The 14377-nt window shown below is 44.3% G+C and overlaps 1 protein-coding gene and 1 long non-coding RNA gene across 8 annotated transcripts in view; one reads left to right on the top strand and one right to left on the bottom strand.

Moving 5' to 3' along the window:
- Window positions 1–14377, top strand: part of LOC141091516 (uncharacterized) — a 200423-nt gene that overhangs the window by 182284 nt on the left and 3762 nt on the right. The gene's annotated exons all lie outside the window — the stretch shown is intronic.
- Window positions 458–14377, bottom strand: part of LOC141091515 (nectin-1-like) — a 154438-nt gene continuing 140518 nt past the window's right edge. For 4 of the 7 annotated variants that reach the window (XM_073577145.1, XM_073577143.1, XM_073577148.1 and 1 more), the window contains 4 exons: window positions 9173–9226; window positions 2885–2941; window positions 2106–2159; window positions 458–1446 (listed from right to left, as the gene is read on the bottom strand). In XM_073577145.1, the coding sequence (XP_073433246.1) occupies window positions 1401–1446; window positions 2106–2159; window positions 2885–2941; window positions 9173–9226 (211 nt within the window). In that variant the 3' untranslated portion in view covers window positions 458–1400. The remainder of the gene's footprint in view (window positions 1447–2105; window positions 2160–2884; window positions 2942–9172; window positions 9227–14377) is intronic. The other 3 variants (XM_073577144.1, XM_073577146.1, XR_012232531.1) reach the window with 2 other exon arrangements.

Below are 14377 nucleotides of genomic sequence, written 5' to 3'. Positions count from 1 at the left end.
GCCTAACTCCCCTCTTTGTTGGAGGGGGATTGTGGGCAATGAAGCAGCCTTTTACATTTGTTTTTGTCTTGTTCGTTTATTAGACCCTTTTGGAGGGAGATCTCTTCCCTTATTGCTATTATTTTACAGAATTCTGACTTTTCTTTATCTCCCCAACTGGCCCTTCTCTCTCTGGGTTCTGATCGGTTGGATCCGCCTTTACGGAAACTTATTTTGCATTTGCTCCTGGTTTCCAAAATCACCATTACTCTATTTTGGAAGTCTACTAGGGTTCCTTCCTCACAGGAAATTGTGGACGAATTGTCTTCATAAATCCTACGAGTATAAACTGGCTTTATTGATAGTTGTTTCCTTATTTTTTCGAAAAAATGGCGTCGCTGGCTGGAAATATTTCCATGAAGATTTACTGTATTTTTTGTTTTGCTGTTTTATTTCTATAAATCTCGGATACTTGATGTACTTGCTTTCATGTTTTGTTTTATTTTGAAAATGTTAAAACATTTGGAAACAAAACAAAAAAAATAAACATTTAAAACAAAAAAATAAATAAACATTTTGCCACATTTTTACCTCTGACTTTAAACCCTAATATCGTGTTACATAACAAAAGATAAGTGAAAACAGACAATACAACTGTAACTGTGATAATGAAAAAAAAAATTGAAATGTTAAGACCCTGTAACAGAGAATCATAGCGGCTCGTTGGTTAGGATTGATGTGGTCTTGGAGTTGTAGAAGGTTCCATGGTTCCTTCTTGTATTTTTTTGTTTACCCTGATGCTCCAAAAACATCTTGACTTGGCTTCTTACGAAACGGATCCAATACTTACAGAAAATTGTCCGTGATAGCATTCTACAGACAGCAAAGCGGAATATGGGTCTGCCACGCAAAATAAATAACATATATGAAATAATGATAAATTAGAGGTGGTCCGGTGAATTGCTGTATGTTGGCAGCTGTGGGTTTCTCCGTGAGGTGGACTGAAGAAGAGCTTCTCAACAAGCCTGGAGGGTAGCTGATAGAGGTGCTGAGACGGCGCTCGTACCTGGGGTTCTGGGAATGCAAATGAAAGACAGTAGTTTCATTGTTCATTTCCCAAAGTCAGGTTGCAATGTACAGTAAGTAGCGAGCTCAGGAGCTGTCTCTAACAGCAGCAAGCTGAGACGACCTCTGCTCCCTGCTGTCAACTCTTTAACTTCTTTGTCAATCTCTAACAGCGGCGTTTAAAGGTGTATGGTCTTGGGATGCATTTTTCCATGTGCACATCAGTACTGGGCTGCCAACTTGTCATGTGAGCCCGGGTCTGCTGAAGACCAATGTGCCTGCCAGGAAGGTAGTGCTTTGAAAATCAGCTGGTTACTTCAAGCTTCAAAGGAGCATCTGAGTCCAGCGTCTTTGGCTTATTCCCTATGGCCCGTACGGTCATTTCTCATCATTTTCTCATTTCTGTTTGGAAGCAAAAGAATTGTATTATTACAATGATGTCCCACCTCTAAAAAGAAAAAAAAACTTAAGAAAGAAAGGATGAACAGGCAGGTAGTTACTAACTACCTGCCTGCTCTGCACGCGAACCATCTGTGCCAGCACAGCGGGCAATTCCTCGGCTTCATTTCACCTCTCGTCAACAGAGCAGCTCTTACTCTTCAGCTCTGCTTTGTCGACAGAGAGTCACTGCTGACGTCATGCTGCTTGACAGCCAGCTCCTTACTGCCTAACTGTTGGGAATGAGCAGTCAATCAGCATGATTGCCCAAAAATATTTAAATAAATAAAGATAAAACAATAATTTCAGTAAACATTTTATTACAGGTGAATCATAATAATTCTTCCATCCAACTCTTACCAATTAACGGGAATGTGATGTGAATGACAGCTGGGGATTTCTAGTGTCACTAAGGTAATTGATAAAAAAAAAATCATTCCTCCACCACTAGGGGGAGCTTACTGTATACTGATTTATTATTGCATTCAATGAGAGTCGTTTAAATCTCTATATAGTGTGCTCCCCCTAGTGGCAGATGAAAGCAGGCAAATCTTTACCATTTAACTGGATTGTGTCTGAGAAATTGGAAAATTTGTATCACAGCAATACTAGTATTTTCTCACCTTTCAGATTCATCATCACTGTCTTCCTCATTTGTTATCTCTGTCTTCCGTACCCTTTAAAAAAAAATTTTTTAAAGACCTTACTTTTTTCTGTATCAAGAAAGTTACAGACTAAAAACTGCATTCTAAATTATATTTCAGTTTTATCATTCTAAAACAGGAGTGAGGAATCTCTGACCCTTGGGCCATATATATCCAACAGCGCCATTTCCTCCAGCCTGTGGGCACAATATGGGGTAGGGGGCAGAATACTTCTGAAGTTAGCAAGCTCTGCGCTCCCGTTCCACTCCTTCCTATGATAATGTAGCAGCCTTAGTGTCTCCTATGTGATGTATATACAACAGATTGTCTCCCCTACCTGATGTATACAGCAGACTCACTGTCTCCTATGTGATGCATATACAGCAGTTACAATGTATCTTATGTGATGTAAATACAGCAGTCTCAGTGTCTCCTATGTGATGTATATACATCAGTCTCAGTTTCTCCTATGGGATGTATATAGCAGTCTCAGTGTATCCTATGTGACGCATATACAGCACTTGCAGTGTATCCTATGTGATTTATATACAGCAGTCTCAGTGTATCCTATGTGATATACAGTATATATATATGTATATACACCAGTCTCAATGTACCCTATGTGATGTATATACAGCAGTGTCAGTGTCTCCTTTCTGCTATACATATGTATATACAGCAGTCTCAGTTGCCCTTTAACTGAACGGAGTCTGAAAAATTGGAAAATCTGTTTCATAGCAAAACTACTATTTTCTCACCTTTCAGATTCTTTATCAATATCTTCCTTAGTTGTTTTTATTTTTACACTCAGTACCCTTTTAAAAAGAAATAGTTATTCTTCTCTTCATGATATACACAGCAATTTCAGTGTATCCTATGTGATGTACATACAGCAGAGTCTCAGTGTATCCCATGTGATGTACAGTTAGGTCCATATATATTTGGACAGAGACAACATTTTTCTAATTTTGGTTCTAGACATTACCACAATGAATTTTAAACAAAATAATTCAGACGCAGTTGAAGTTCAGACTTTCAGCTTTCATTTGAGGGTATCCACATTAAAACTGGATGAAGGGTTTAGGAGTTTCAGCTCCTTAACATGTGCCACCCTGTTTTTAAAGGGACCAAAAGTAATTGGACAGATTAAATAATTGTAAAGAAAATGTTCAATTCTAGTACTTGGTTGAAAACCCTTTGTTGGCAATGACTGCCTGAAGTCTTGAACTCATGGACATCACCAGACGCTGTGTTTCCTCCTTTTTGATGCTCTGCCAGGCCTTCACTGCGGTGGTTTTCAGTTGCTGTTTGTTTGTGGGCCTTCTGTCTGAAGTTTAGTCTTTAACAAGTGAAATGCATGCTCAATTGGGTTGAAATCAGGTGACTGACTTGGCCATTCAAGAATATTCCACTTCTTTGCTTCAATAATCTCCTGGGTTGCTTTGGCTTTATGTTTTGGGTCATTGTCCATCTGTAGTATGAAACGACGACCAATCAGTTTGGCTGCATTTGGCTGGATCTGAGCGCACAGTATGGCTCTGAAGACCTCAGAATTCATTCGGCTGCTTCTGTCCTGTTTCACATCATCAATAAACACTAGTGACCCAGTGCCACTGGCAGCCATGCATGCCCAAGCCATCACACTGCCTCCGCCGTGTTTTACAGATGATGTGGTATGCTTTGGATCATGAGCTGTACCACGCCTTCGCCATACTTTTCTCTTTCCATCATTCTGGTAGAGGTTGATCTTGGTTTCATCTGTCCAAAGAATGTTCTTCCAGAACCGTGCTGGCTTTTTTAGATTTTTTTTTAGCAAAGTCCAGTCTAGCCTTTTGATTCTTGATGCTTATGAGTGGCTTGCACCGTGCAGTGAACCCTCTGTATTTACTTTCATGCAGTCTTCTCTTTATGGTAGATTTGGATATTGATACGCCTACCTCCTGGAGAGTGTTGGTCACTTGGTTGGCTGTTGTGAAGGTGTTTCTCTTAACCATGGAGATTATTCTGCGATCATCCACCACTGTTGTCTTCCGTGGGCGCCCAGGTCTTTTTGCATTGATGAGCTCACCAGTGCTTTCTTTCTCAGGATGTACCAAACTGTAGATTTTGCCACTCCTAATGTTGTAGCAATTTCTCGGATGGATTTTTTCTGTTTTTGCAGCTTAAGGATGGCTTGTTTCACCTACATGGAGAGCTCCTTTGACCGCATGTTTCCTTCACAGCAAAACCTTCCAAATGCAAGCACCTCACCTCAAATCAACTCCAGGCCTTTTATCTGCTTAATTGAGAATGACATAACGAAGGGATTGCCCACACCTGTCCATGAAATAGCCTTGGAGTCAATTGTCCAGTTACTTTTGGTCCCTTTAAAAACAGGGTGGCACATGTTAAGGAGCTGAAACTCCTAAACCCTTCATCTAATTTTAATGTGGATACCCTCAAATGAAAGCTGAAAGTCTGAACTTCAACTGCATCTGAACTGTTTTGTTTATGTGGCGCCACAGAGGTACTGCACCTTCTCTAAGGTGTAGTGCCCCACCATCCAGGTAAGGTGGGAACTCCTTGCCACACTCCAACACCTGCATCCCACACACAGGATAGTTCAGTAGGACCACATAGCAGCTTCAGGCTGGGGGTAGCAGAGCACCCTTCGTGGAACCCTGCTTCGTAACACGAGAGGTGCTGGGAGGTGGGTGGAGTTAGTATAAAAAGAAGGGGAAAGATAGAATTACAGGTCAGTCTGGGGTGAGTCCCAGAGAAGAAGGTCAGTCTCACCGGTGGGTGAGGGAGAGAGAGGTCCATGGAAGAGAGATGGAGGAAGGAGTGCTGCAGCTTCCTCAGTGACCTGAGCCAGCTGGCACAGGGAAGAGAAGGAGAAGGAGAGAGAGAGAGAGACGTAGAACTGTAGCCTGCATTTCCATAAGAGAGAGAAAGACAAGTACGGAACGAAGAGGAGAGAGAACTGAGAGGAGGAGTGGGTTGGATAGGAACCCTGCCTATAGGTTCTCAGCGCAAGGCCGGGGTCCGGTCCCCATATGGTTCTGCAGCAGACACCGGTGGAGTAGTTGGCTGTAAATGCACTACTCCCATCCAAGACTTGGGGCACAACAGCATCTGAATAGAGAGCCGGGACTCAGGAGAAGGGAGTCCCCGAAGCAGGCTACAGCTGTCTGTCATACAAGTAAAGACTAGGAACATCTAGAGAGAGGCATTCCAGGGTAACTAAGTACTGGAGTGCTTCACCCTTAAAGGTGCATTGGAGGAGTCGTTCAGGAAGGCACATGTTGGCGGGGTGCTGGTGAGGAGAGTCCTATCTTGCCTGGAGGTTGGCTGGGCCTCTGCCCCGGAGGACACGGTACCGAAGCAGGCACCTGTGTGCACTACGAACTGTGAGTAAAGCTTTGAAACTGCAAGCTCCGGTGTCCTCCATTCATTCCCGCATCAGCACCGCTACATCTGGGTATCAACATCTACACCATTCTGTGCCTCTACTCATCCATTGCACCTACACTGCCCTGGGACTACAGCTCCACCTGTAGGGAGCTACACCATCTTTGCTGCAACACACCATCAGTCCCAGTGGATCTGCAAGCAGCGTTGGCTTACCACCTTACTTGCCAAACACCACGGGTGGAGTCACGAACTATCCATATAAACTATATTACAAACATCACCGCCACTGATATTGGGCGCCCGGGGCCACGGACCGGGTCACCGCTGCTGTGACACACGCATCTCCCCTGACACCGGCCTAGTACTGAGTAGCCCACGGCCCTGGGTGGAGCGGGGGCGACCCATTTAAAATTCATTGTGGTAATGTCTAGAACCAAAATTAGAAAAATGTTGTCTCTGTCCAAATATATATGAACCTAACTGTATATACAGCAACTGCATTTTCTCCCATGTGATGTATATACTGCAGTCTCGGTATTTCCCATGTGATGTATATACAGCAACTGCATTGTCTCCCATGTGATGTATATACTGCAGTCTCGGTATTTCTGATGTGATGTATAGACAGCAGTTTAAGTGTATCCTATGAGATGTACATACAGCTGAGTCTGTCTCCCATGTGATATATATACAGCTGTTTCAGTGTCTATGTGATGTATATATAGCAGTCTCAGTGACTCCCATGTGATACATACAGCACTCTGAGTGAATCCTATCAGATGTATATATAGCAGTCCCAGTGTATCATATGTGATGTATATACAACAGTCTTCTTTGCAATGTATTCAGCAGTTTTGGTGTATCCTATGTGATGTAAATACAGAAGTCTCAGTGTCTCCTATGTGATGTATATACAACAGTCTTGATTTATCCTATGCGATGTATATACAGGAGTCTCTATCTCTCCTATGTGATGTTTATAGCAGTCTCTTTGTCTCCTATGTGATGTATATGCAGCATTCTCTGTGTCTCCTACGTGATGTATACATAAGTTTTGGTGTCTCCTATGTAATGTACACAGCGTTCTCGTTATGTCTATGTGATGTATATACAAAAGTCTCAGTGTCTATGTGATGTATACAGCAGACCTCCCACTGCTTGAGTTCTATAAACTTTACATGAGCAATGATGATTTTCCCACTTTGAGGAGACATACAGTGTAATATATATCTGTGATCAAAATAATTTACTGCCACGATCAGTTCTTTTCAAAACTTATCATTGCAAAGAGTCGACTGCATAGCAGACTGATGCTAATATGGAAAAGCATGTGGGGGGCAATATGTGGGGGGTAATTATATGTTTGATCGCTCTCCTGTAAATTGTCAACTCTTATATGCAGAGGACTCTATTCTGTAGTGTGTCAGCTCTTATATGTAGGGACCTCTCTCCTGTACAGTGTCAGCTCTTATTGGCAGGGTCCTCTTTCTTGTACAGTGTCAGCTCTTATGTGCAGGATCCTCTCTCCTGTAATGTCAGCTCTTATGCGCAGGATCCTCTCTCCTGTAGTGTCAGCTCTTATGGTCAGCAGGATCCTCTCTCCTGTAGAGTGTCAGCTCTTATGGTCAATAGGGTCCTCTCTCCGGTAGAGTGTGTGCTCTTATGTACAGGATCCTTTCTCCTGTAATGTCCACTCTTATGGGCAGAGTCCTCCCTCCTGCAGAGTGTCAGCTCTTATGTGCAGGGTCCTCTCTCCTGTAGAGTGTCAGCTCTTATGGACAGAGTCCTCTCTCCTGTAGAGTGTCAGCTCTGAAGGGCAGGCTCCTCTCTTCTATAGAGTGTCAGCTCTTATAGGCAAAGTCCTCCCTCCTGTAGAGTATCAGCTCTTATGTGCAGGGTCCTCTCTCCTGAAGAGTGTCAGCTCTTATGGACAGATTCCGCTCTCCTGTAGAGTGTCAGCTCTTAAAGGCAGGCTCCTCTCTTCTATAGAGTGTCAGCTCCTATAGGCAAAGTCACCCTCCTGTAGTGTCAGCTCTTATGTGCAGGGTCCTCTCTCCTGTAGAGTGTCAGCTCTTATGTGCAGGGTCCTCTCTCCTGTAGAGTGTCAGCTATTATGGGCAGAGTCCTCTCTCCTGTAGAGTGTCAGCTATTATGGGCAGAGTCCTCTCTCCTGTAAAATGTCAGCTTTTATGTGCAGGGTCATCTCTCCTGTAGAGTGTCAGCTCTTATGTGCAGGGTCCTCTTTCCTATAGAGTGTCAGCTCTTATGTGCAGAGTCCTCTCTCCTGTAGAGTGTCAGCTGTTATGTGCAGGGTCATCTCTCCTATACAGTGTCAGGTCTTATGTGCAGGGTCATCTCTCCTGTAGAGTGTCAGCTCTTATGTGCATGATCCTCCCTCCTGTAGAGTGTCAGCTCTTATGTGCAGAGTCCTCTCTCCTATAGAGTGTCAGCTCTTATGTGCAGAGTCCTCTCTCCTATAGAGTGTCAGCTCTTATGTGCAGGATCCTCTCTTCTGTAGACTGTCAGCTCTTATGTGCAGGATCCTCTCTTCTGTAGACTGTCAGCTCTTATGTGCAGGATCCTCTCTCATGTGGAGTGTCAGCTCTTATGGGCAGGGTCCTCTCTCCTGTCGAGTGTCAGCTCTTATGGGCAGGATCCTCTCTCCTGTAGAGTGTCAGCTGTTATATGCAGGGTCTTTTCTCCTGTAGAGTGTCAGCTCTTATGTGCAGGGTCCTCTCTCCTGTAGAGTGTCAGCTCTTATGCGCAGGATCCTCTCTCCTGTAGAGTGTCAGCTCTTATGGGCAGAGTCCTCTCTCCTGTAGAGTGTCAGCTCTTATGTGCAGGGTCCTCTCTCTCCTGTAGAGTGTCAGCTCTTATGTGCAGGGTCCTCTCTCCTGTAGAGTGTCAGCTCTTATGTGCAGGGTCCTCTCTCCTGTAGAGTGTCAGCTATATATTGTGTGCTTTAAAAGATCAAAATATCAGAAATAAAAGTCCCAAAATTAATAATTTTTTAATTAAAAATGTTTAAATAATGAAAAGTTGCCACCAAAAATTACACTGAAAAATATTTTCATGTGATAAGTATTTTAGTAAACCTAAACGACCGTAAAAAAAGGAAATAAAGTGTAGAATGATAAAATGTGAATTGTTTTCTGTTTCTTTCACTTTACCCAAAGAAAGAAATGCATACATTGAGAAATTATCTGTGCAACGTGCACTGGAAGATATCACCACTACATTTCAGACAGGGGCAATTAAGACATTATATTAGATCTAAAGAAAAAAAAATTTTGTTCAACTGGATGTATCACTTGTAATTAAATAAAAATCATATCAACATTTTAGAGGTATAACATTACTCGTAAAAGGTGAATGATAGTTATTCACACATCCAGCTCCATGTATTCACCAGTCAGTGAGCGGGGTGAGTGACAGCCGGGGATTTCTATCATCATGAAGGTCAAGCATTCATATTCATTCCTCCACCACTAGGGGGAGCTGAATTATTATTGCAATCAATAGGAGTTGTATAAATCTGAATATGGTGAGCTCCCCCTAGTGGCAGCTGCAAGCAGAAAAATCTTTTCCCTTTAACTAGATTCTGTCTGAGAATTTAGAGAATCTTTCTAATAGCATTACTAAAATAATCTCACCGTTCAGACTCTTGTACGCCTCCCATAACTGTTGTGCTTTCTTTGCTTGGTTTCCTTTGCAAGAAAAAAAAAAGAAATGTATAATTTTAGAAAGTTTTAATTCCTTTTTGGTATCTAGTAAATTCCCTGACTAAAAATAAATCAGAACTCTAAATAGCTTATGTATTTCATCATCTTATAAGGAGAGAGCGACTGTGAAGGGAGAAGCACACAATAGGGTAAAGCCCTTATATAGGAGAAAGTAAAACAATAGGTTTGCGGACGTTGGTGTGAAGACACTACCGCTATAAAGGTTTAGATCGCCAGCTGCCGCGTGACTGGGGGAGAGATCCGCCAAGGTGGGATTCACCAAAACTGGAAGAAAAACACATTTAACAATTGGCTCTAGTGATGAGCGATGGTGCTTGGGTGCTAACTGAGTGTCTTCGGCATGATCTCCTGTAGAGTGTCAGCTCTTATGGGCAGGGTCCTCTCTCCTGTAGGATGTAAACCCTTGCACAACCATTTCATACCGGCCCAGTTATCTATGAACCATTACTCGAACTTCATGTTACTACTTTCAGTGTAGAGAACAGGACCAGGTATCGAGTTGGCAGTGCTGTCAGTGTGGCTGGTAGTCAGGGATAGTGAAGTTCTGGGTGTGAGAAGGGTAAATGTGGTGCCCCTGAGGGTTCAGTTGCCACAGAGGTACTGCACCTCCTCCTGAGGTGTGGTACCCCACCATCCAGGTGAGTTGGAGGCTCCTGACCACGCTCCAACACTCGCATCCCACACAAAACGGTAGTTCAGCAAAGCCACATTGCCACTACCGCTATAAAGGTTTAGATCGCCAGCTGCCGCGTGACTGGGGGAGAGATCCGCCAAGGTGGGATTCACCAAAACTGGAAGAAAAACACATTTAACAATTGGCTCTAGTGATGAGCGATGGTGCTTGGGTGCTTACTGAGTGTCTTCGGCATGATCTCCTGTAGAGTGTCAGCTCTTATGGGCAGGGTCCTCTCTCCTGTAGGATGTAAACCCTTGCACAACCATTTCATACCGGCCCAGTTATCTATGAACCATTACTCGAACTTCATGTTACTACTTTCAGTGTAGAGAACAGGACCAGGTATCGAGTTGGCAGTGCTGTCAGTGTGGCTGGTAGTCAGGGATAGTGAAGTTCTGGGTGTGAGAAGGGTAAATGTGGTGCCCCTGAGGGTTCAGTTGCCACAGAGGTACTGCACCTCCTCCTGAGGTGTGGTACCCCACCATCCAGGTGAGTTGGAGGCTCCTGACCACGCTCCAACACTCGCATCCCACACAACACGGTAGTTCAGCAAAGCCACATTGCGGCTCCCTGCTTAGAACACGAAACGTGCTGGGAGGCGGGTGGAGTTTAGAATGCATAAAAGAGTGGGAAGGTTTAGAATTTCGGGGAGTTAGTCAGTTGGTCAGAGAGTCGGGGAGTCACTCAGAGAGGAGTGAGGAAAGAAGATCCCTGGGAGAGGGATGGAGGAAGGAGGTGCTGCAGCTGCCTCAGTGATCTGAGCCAGCTGGCACGGGAAAGGAAAGAAAGAGAAAGATATTGAACTGAAACCTGATCTTCCACAAGGAGAGATTAGTATGGAACGTAGGAGTAAAAGGGAACAGAGGACGTGGGTTAGAGGAAGAACCCTGCCTAGAAGTTCTAAGCGCTGGGCCGGGGCCCGGTCCCCGAGGTTATATGGACGCTAATGGTTCTGCAGCAGACACCGGTGGAGTAGTGGGCTGTAAATGCACTACTCCCATCTAAGACTTGGGGGAACAACAGCAACATTGATAGTGAGCCGGGATTCAGGAGTAAGGAGTCCCCGAAGCAGGCTACAGCTGTCTGCCGTACAAGTAGAGTTCTTGGGAACATCTGTCAGGAGGAACTCCAGTGTAACTCAGTACTAGGAGATCTTCACACCAAAGGCGCTATAAGAGGAGACATTCAGAAAGGCACAAGTTGGCGGAGTGTTGGAAGGGAGCATTCCATCTGGCCTGGAGGCTGATTGAGTCCCTAACCCGGAGGACACCGCATGGAGGCGGGCACCTGTGTGTACTACGGACTGTGAGTAAAGCTTTGGAACTACAAGCCCCGGTGTCCTCCATTCATTCCTGCGCCAACACACCCAGCACCGCTACATCTGGGTACCAGCTTCTACACCGCTTGTGCCTCTCCTCTGCCCCGACATCTACACTGCCCTGGGACTACAGCTCTACCTGTGGGGAGCTTCACCATCTTGGCTGCAACACACCACCAGTCCCAGAGGATCTGCACACAGAGTCGGCTTAACATCTCCCTTGCCGAACACCACAGGTGGCGTCACGAACTATTCATCAATTCTATTTCATTGTTCTTTCACCCCCTTTTGCCATGAAGCCTCAGGGTCACGGACCGGGTCACAGCTTCTGTGACAACTCCCATTGAGATCAACGGGCCCGGTGCCGGGTACCCCGATAGACCTGGCCGGGCGCTCCATAAAGTTCGGTCAATATTACTGGGTGTGATTAAAATACTGCTGGAGTGGTCCCCGGAATGACACCTTCACCTGTGCACCCTGTTATGTGGCCTCTCCTTACACAAATTTGGTGGCAGGCTGTAACATAATGTGAACAGTACACTATTCTGTCTTTTTCTGGACAGTTGACACCAAACTTTACACGGGTGGGGGGGCAGCAACACTAATAGTGAGCCTCAGGCTAAACAGCCTTACATTAACCTAAATACCTTTAGCATCTCATTATGCACAGATAGGTACAGACAGTATATAAACATTATCTAAATAGATAAAAAAAATAGAAAGAAAAGGCTAATTTTTTTTTAAATAAAAAGTTGACAAAAAATTAAATTGAAAAGTATTTCCATTAGAACATACATTTTATTAAATTCACATCACAAAACAGCAAGAATATAAAAATAGACATTCTGCCTTTTAGCTTCTTTATAAAACCAGTAGGTGCTGGGTACCAGTGCGTGCCTCAGACTGGTGCACGGGGGAGGAAATGGCGCCTGTCACCGCGTGACACAAGGTTACTGGGAACAATCACAGCTTTTCTGTAGAGAAATGAATGATTGTCCCATTAACTGGAAACATAATCTTTAACTTCAGGACCAAAGAGACGGAGGCCTTCGATGACCCTCGCTATGGGCCCCATGAGAGCTTGTCCCACTGCTGAGGCCACCGGAGCGAATAAAGAACCACATTTCTGGCAGTGAGATGGTTAAAGCCTGGCGGCAGTCGTGCCCCTCCTGTAGCATCAGACCATGTTTTTCCAAAAATATTGTGATTCTCCTTTGTGGTTACAAAACAAAACATGTGACATAGCCAAAAATTACAGCACAAGCCGAAACAAACATCAGAATGTTCTTTTTTTTTGTATCTCTGTGCAATGGTGAATGAGGGCATTGTGCCCCCTCCAAGCCGGGGAGGGCTCTATACATTTATGGCCTTCGAACAATGCTGCCTGAATAGAGTCCACATAATAGGACAACAGACATCGGAGAGAACCGGTCTGACAAGTTCCCCGATTGTTTTATAAACACAATGCCGTCCGCACCCTCCGACCGCACAGGGGCTGTGGAGTCGGTAAGCCAAACCTGCAACTCCGACTCCGACTCCTCAATTTCCCTTACACCGACTCCGACTCCAACTCCGACTCCACGACTCCGACTCCCACACATATTGCTTATATTTAAGTGAAAAATTTATTGTAGTACAATGTGAACCTCAGACATTTAATCATTTTTATGATCCAATAATCAAGATGTTTAGATAGAACAGAATATATATCGGTGTGCTACCCGGTTTTCATTCTTTTTGGTACAGATACGATATGGATAGACAGATATGGATAAATGGATATATAGATAGAGCAGATTTCTAATCTGCTTTTGCTATTGAAAACATTATCTATGAGCTCAAAAACCTTTCAGGTGATGCGGTTTTTTAAAAAGATGATCAGCTTTTGCAGCTGAAAAACGTATCCTCAAAAAACGCAGGAAAAACGCTGTGTGTGAATGTAGCCTTAGATCAGGAATATAACAGCCATTTATAGGACATTTCATAACTTTCCCAAACTCCTATGAAAAAATATTCAGCACATCCTGCATTGAATTACTGTACCCAATTTATTATATATTTTAGGAGTCGGAGTCGGTCCATTTTATACTGACTCCAACTCCGACTCCGACTCCACCAAAATGAGCACCGACTCCGACTCCGACTCCACAGCCCTGCAGGGAAGGATCGCTGTTCTCAGATTAAACCTTGTAGAAGGCTCCTACTATGGCACTTTTATTTTTGGAGATTTGGCTAATCGCCATCAGCTCCTTCACCTTTTCACAGAACTGACTGTTCCATTTTTCGTAAAACTTTTTACTCCACTGTTTTGACACATTCTCTTATTCCCACACGCTGCAAAATTCTCCTTCTATTTCTACTGTTTCAGTCTTCGTTTCTGCTGATGTTTTCTTTCAGACTAAGAACGCAATCCACTAAGGCAAGTCCAGTGGGAGGGGGGTGACACATTGTAAAGAATGGGAGCCCTACACAGCTTCCCAAAGAAATTCTGTGTAATTTGTGAAAACATAAAAGTTAATCATTTCTCATGTTATTATTATAAATCGTCATCATCATCATCTGCTCACCTTACACGTTCATTTACAGGTTTCTTTTCAGAACATTGATCTGTGGCGCCCCTGAGGGTTCAGTCGCCACAGAGGTACTGCACCTCCTCCTGAGGTGTGGTACCCCACCATCCAGGTAAGGTGGAAACACCTGCACCCCACACCACCACAAAGTAGTTCAGCAAAGCACCTTTGGCGGCTCCCTGCTTGGAGTGTAGCATAGCACCCCTTGGTGGCTCCCTGCTTGGAGCACAAAACGTGCTGGGAGGTGGGTGGAGTTTAGTTCACATAAAGGAGCGGGAAGAGTTGAGTCAGTCAGTCAGTCTTTCATTCAGTCAGTGAGTGAGGATGTAGAATGACAGAGTGTGAGACAGAGAAGATCCCCTGATGGAAGAAGGAAGTGCTGCAGCAGGCCACAGTGATCTGGGTCTGCTGGCACAGGAAAGAGACAGAGAAAGGAAGCCTGATTCACCAATGGGAAGAAGGATTAGCACGGAACGTGAGGAGAATAAGAGAACAACGACCAGGGTTAGAGGAGAACCCTTTTCAAGTTCTAAGCGCAAGGCCGGGGTCCG

Source organism: Dendrobates tinctorius, unplaced genomic scaffold (assembly GCF_039654945.1).
Source record: "Dendrobates tinctorius isolate UK_male_01 unplaced genomic scaffold, ASM3965494v1 ptg000054l, whole genome shotgun sequence".
Taxonomy (NCBI): domain Eukaryota; kingdom Metazoa; phylum Chordata; class Amphibia; order Anura; family Dendrobatidae; genus Dendrobates; species Dendrobates tinctorius.
Note: the sequence above shows the minus strand (reverse complement) of the source record. Positions and strands in the feature narration are given on the sequence as shown.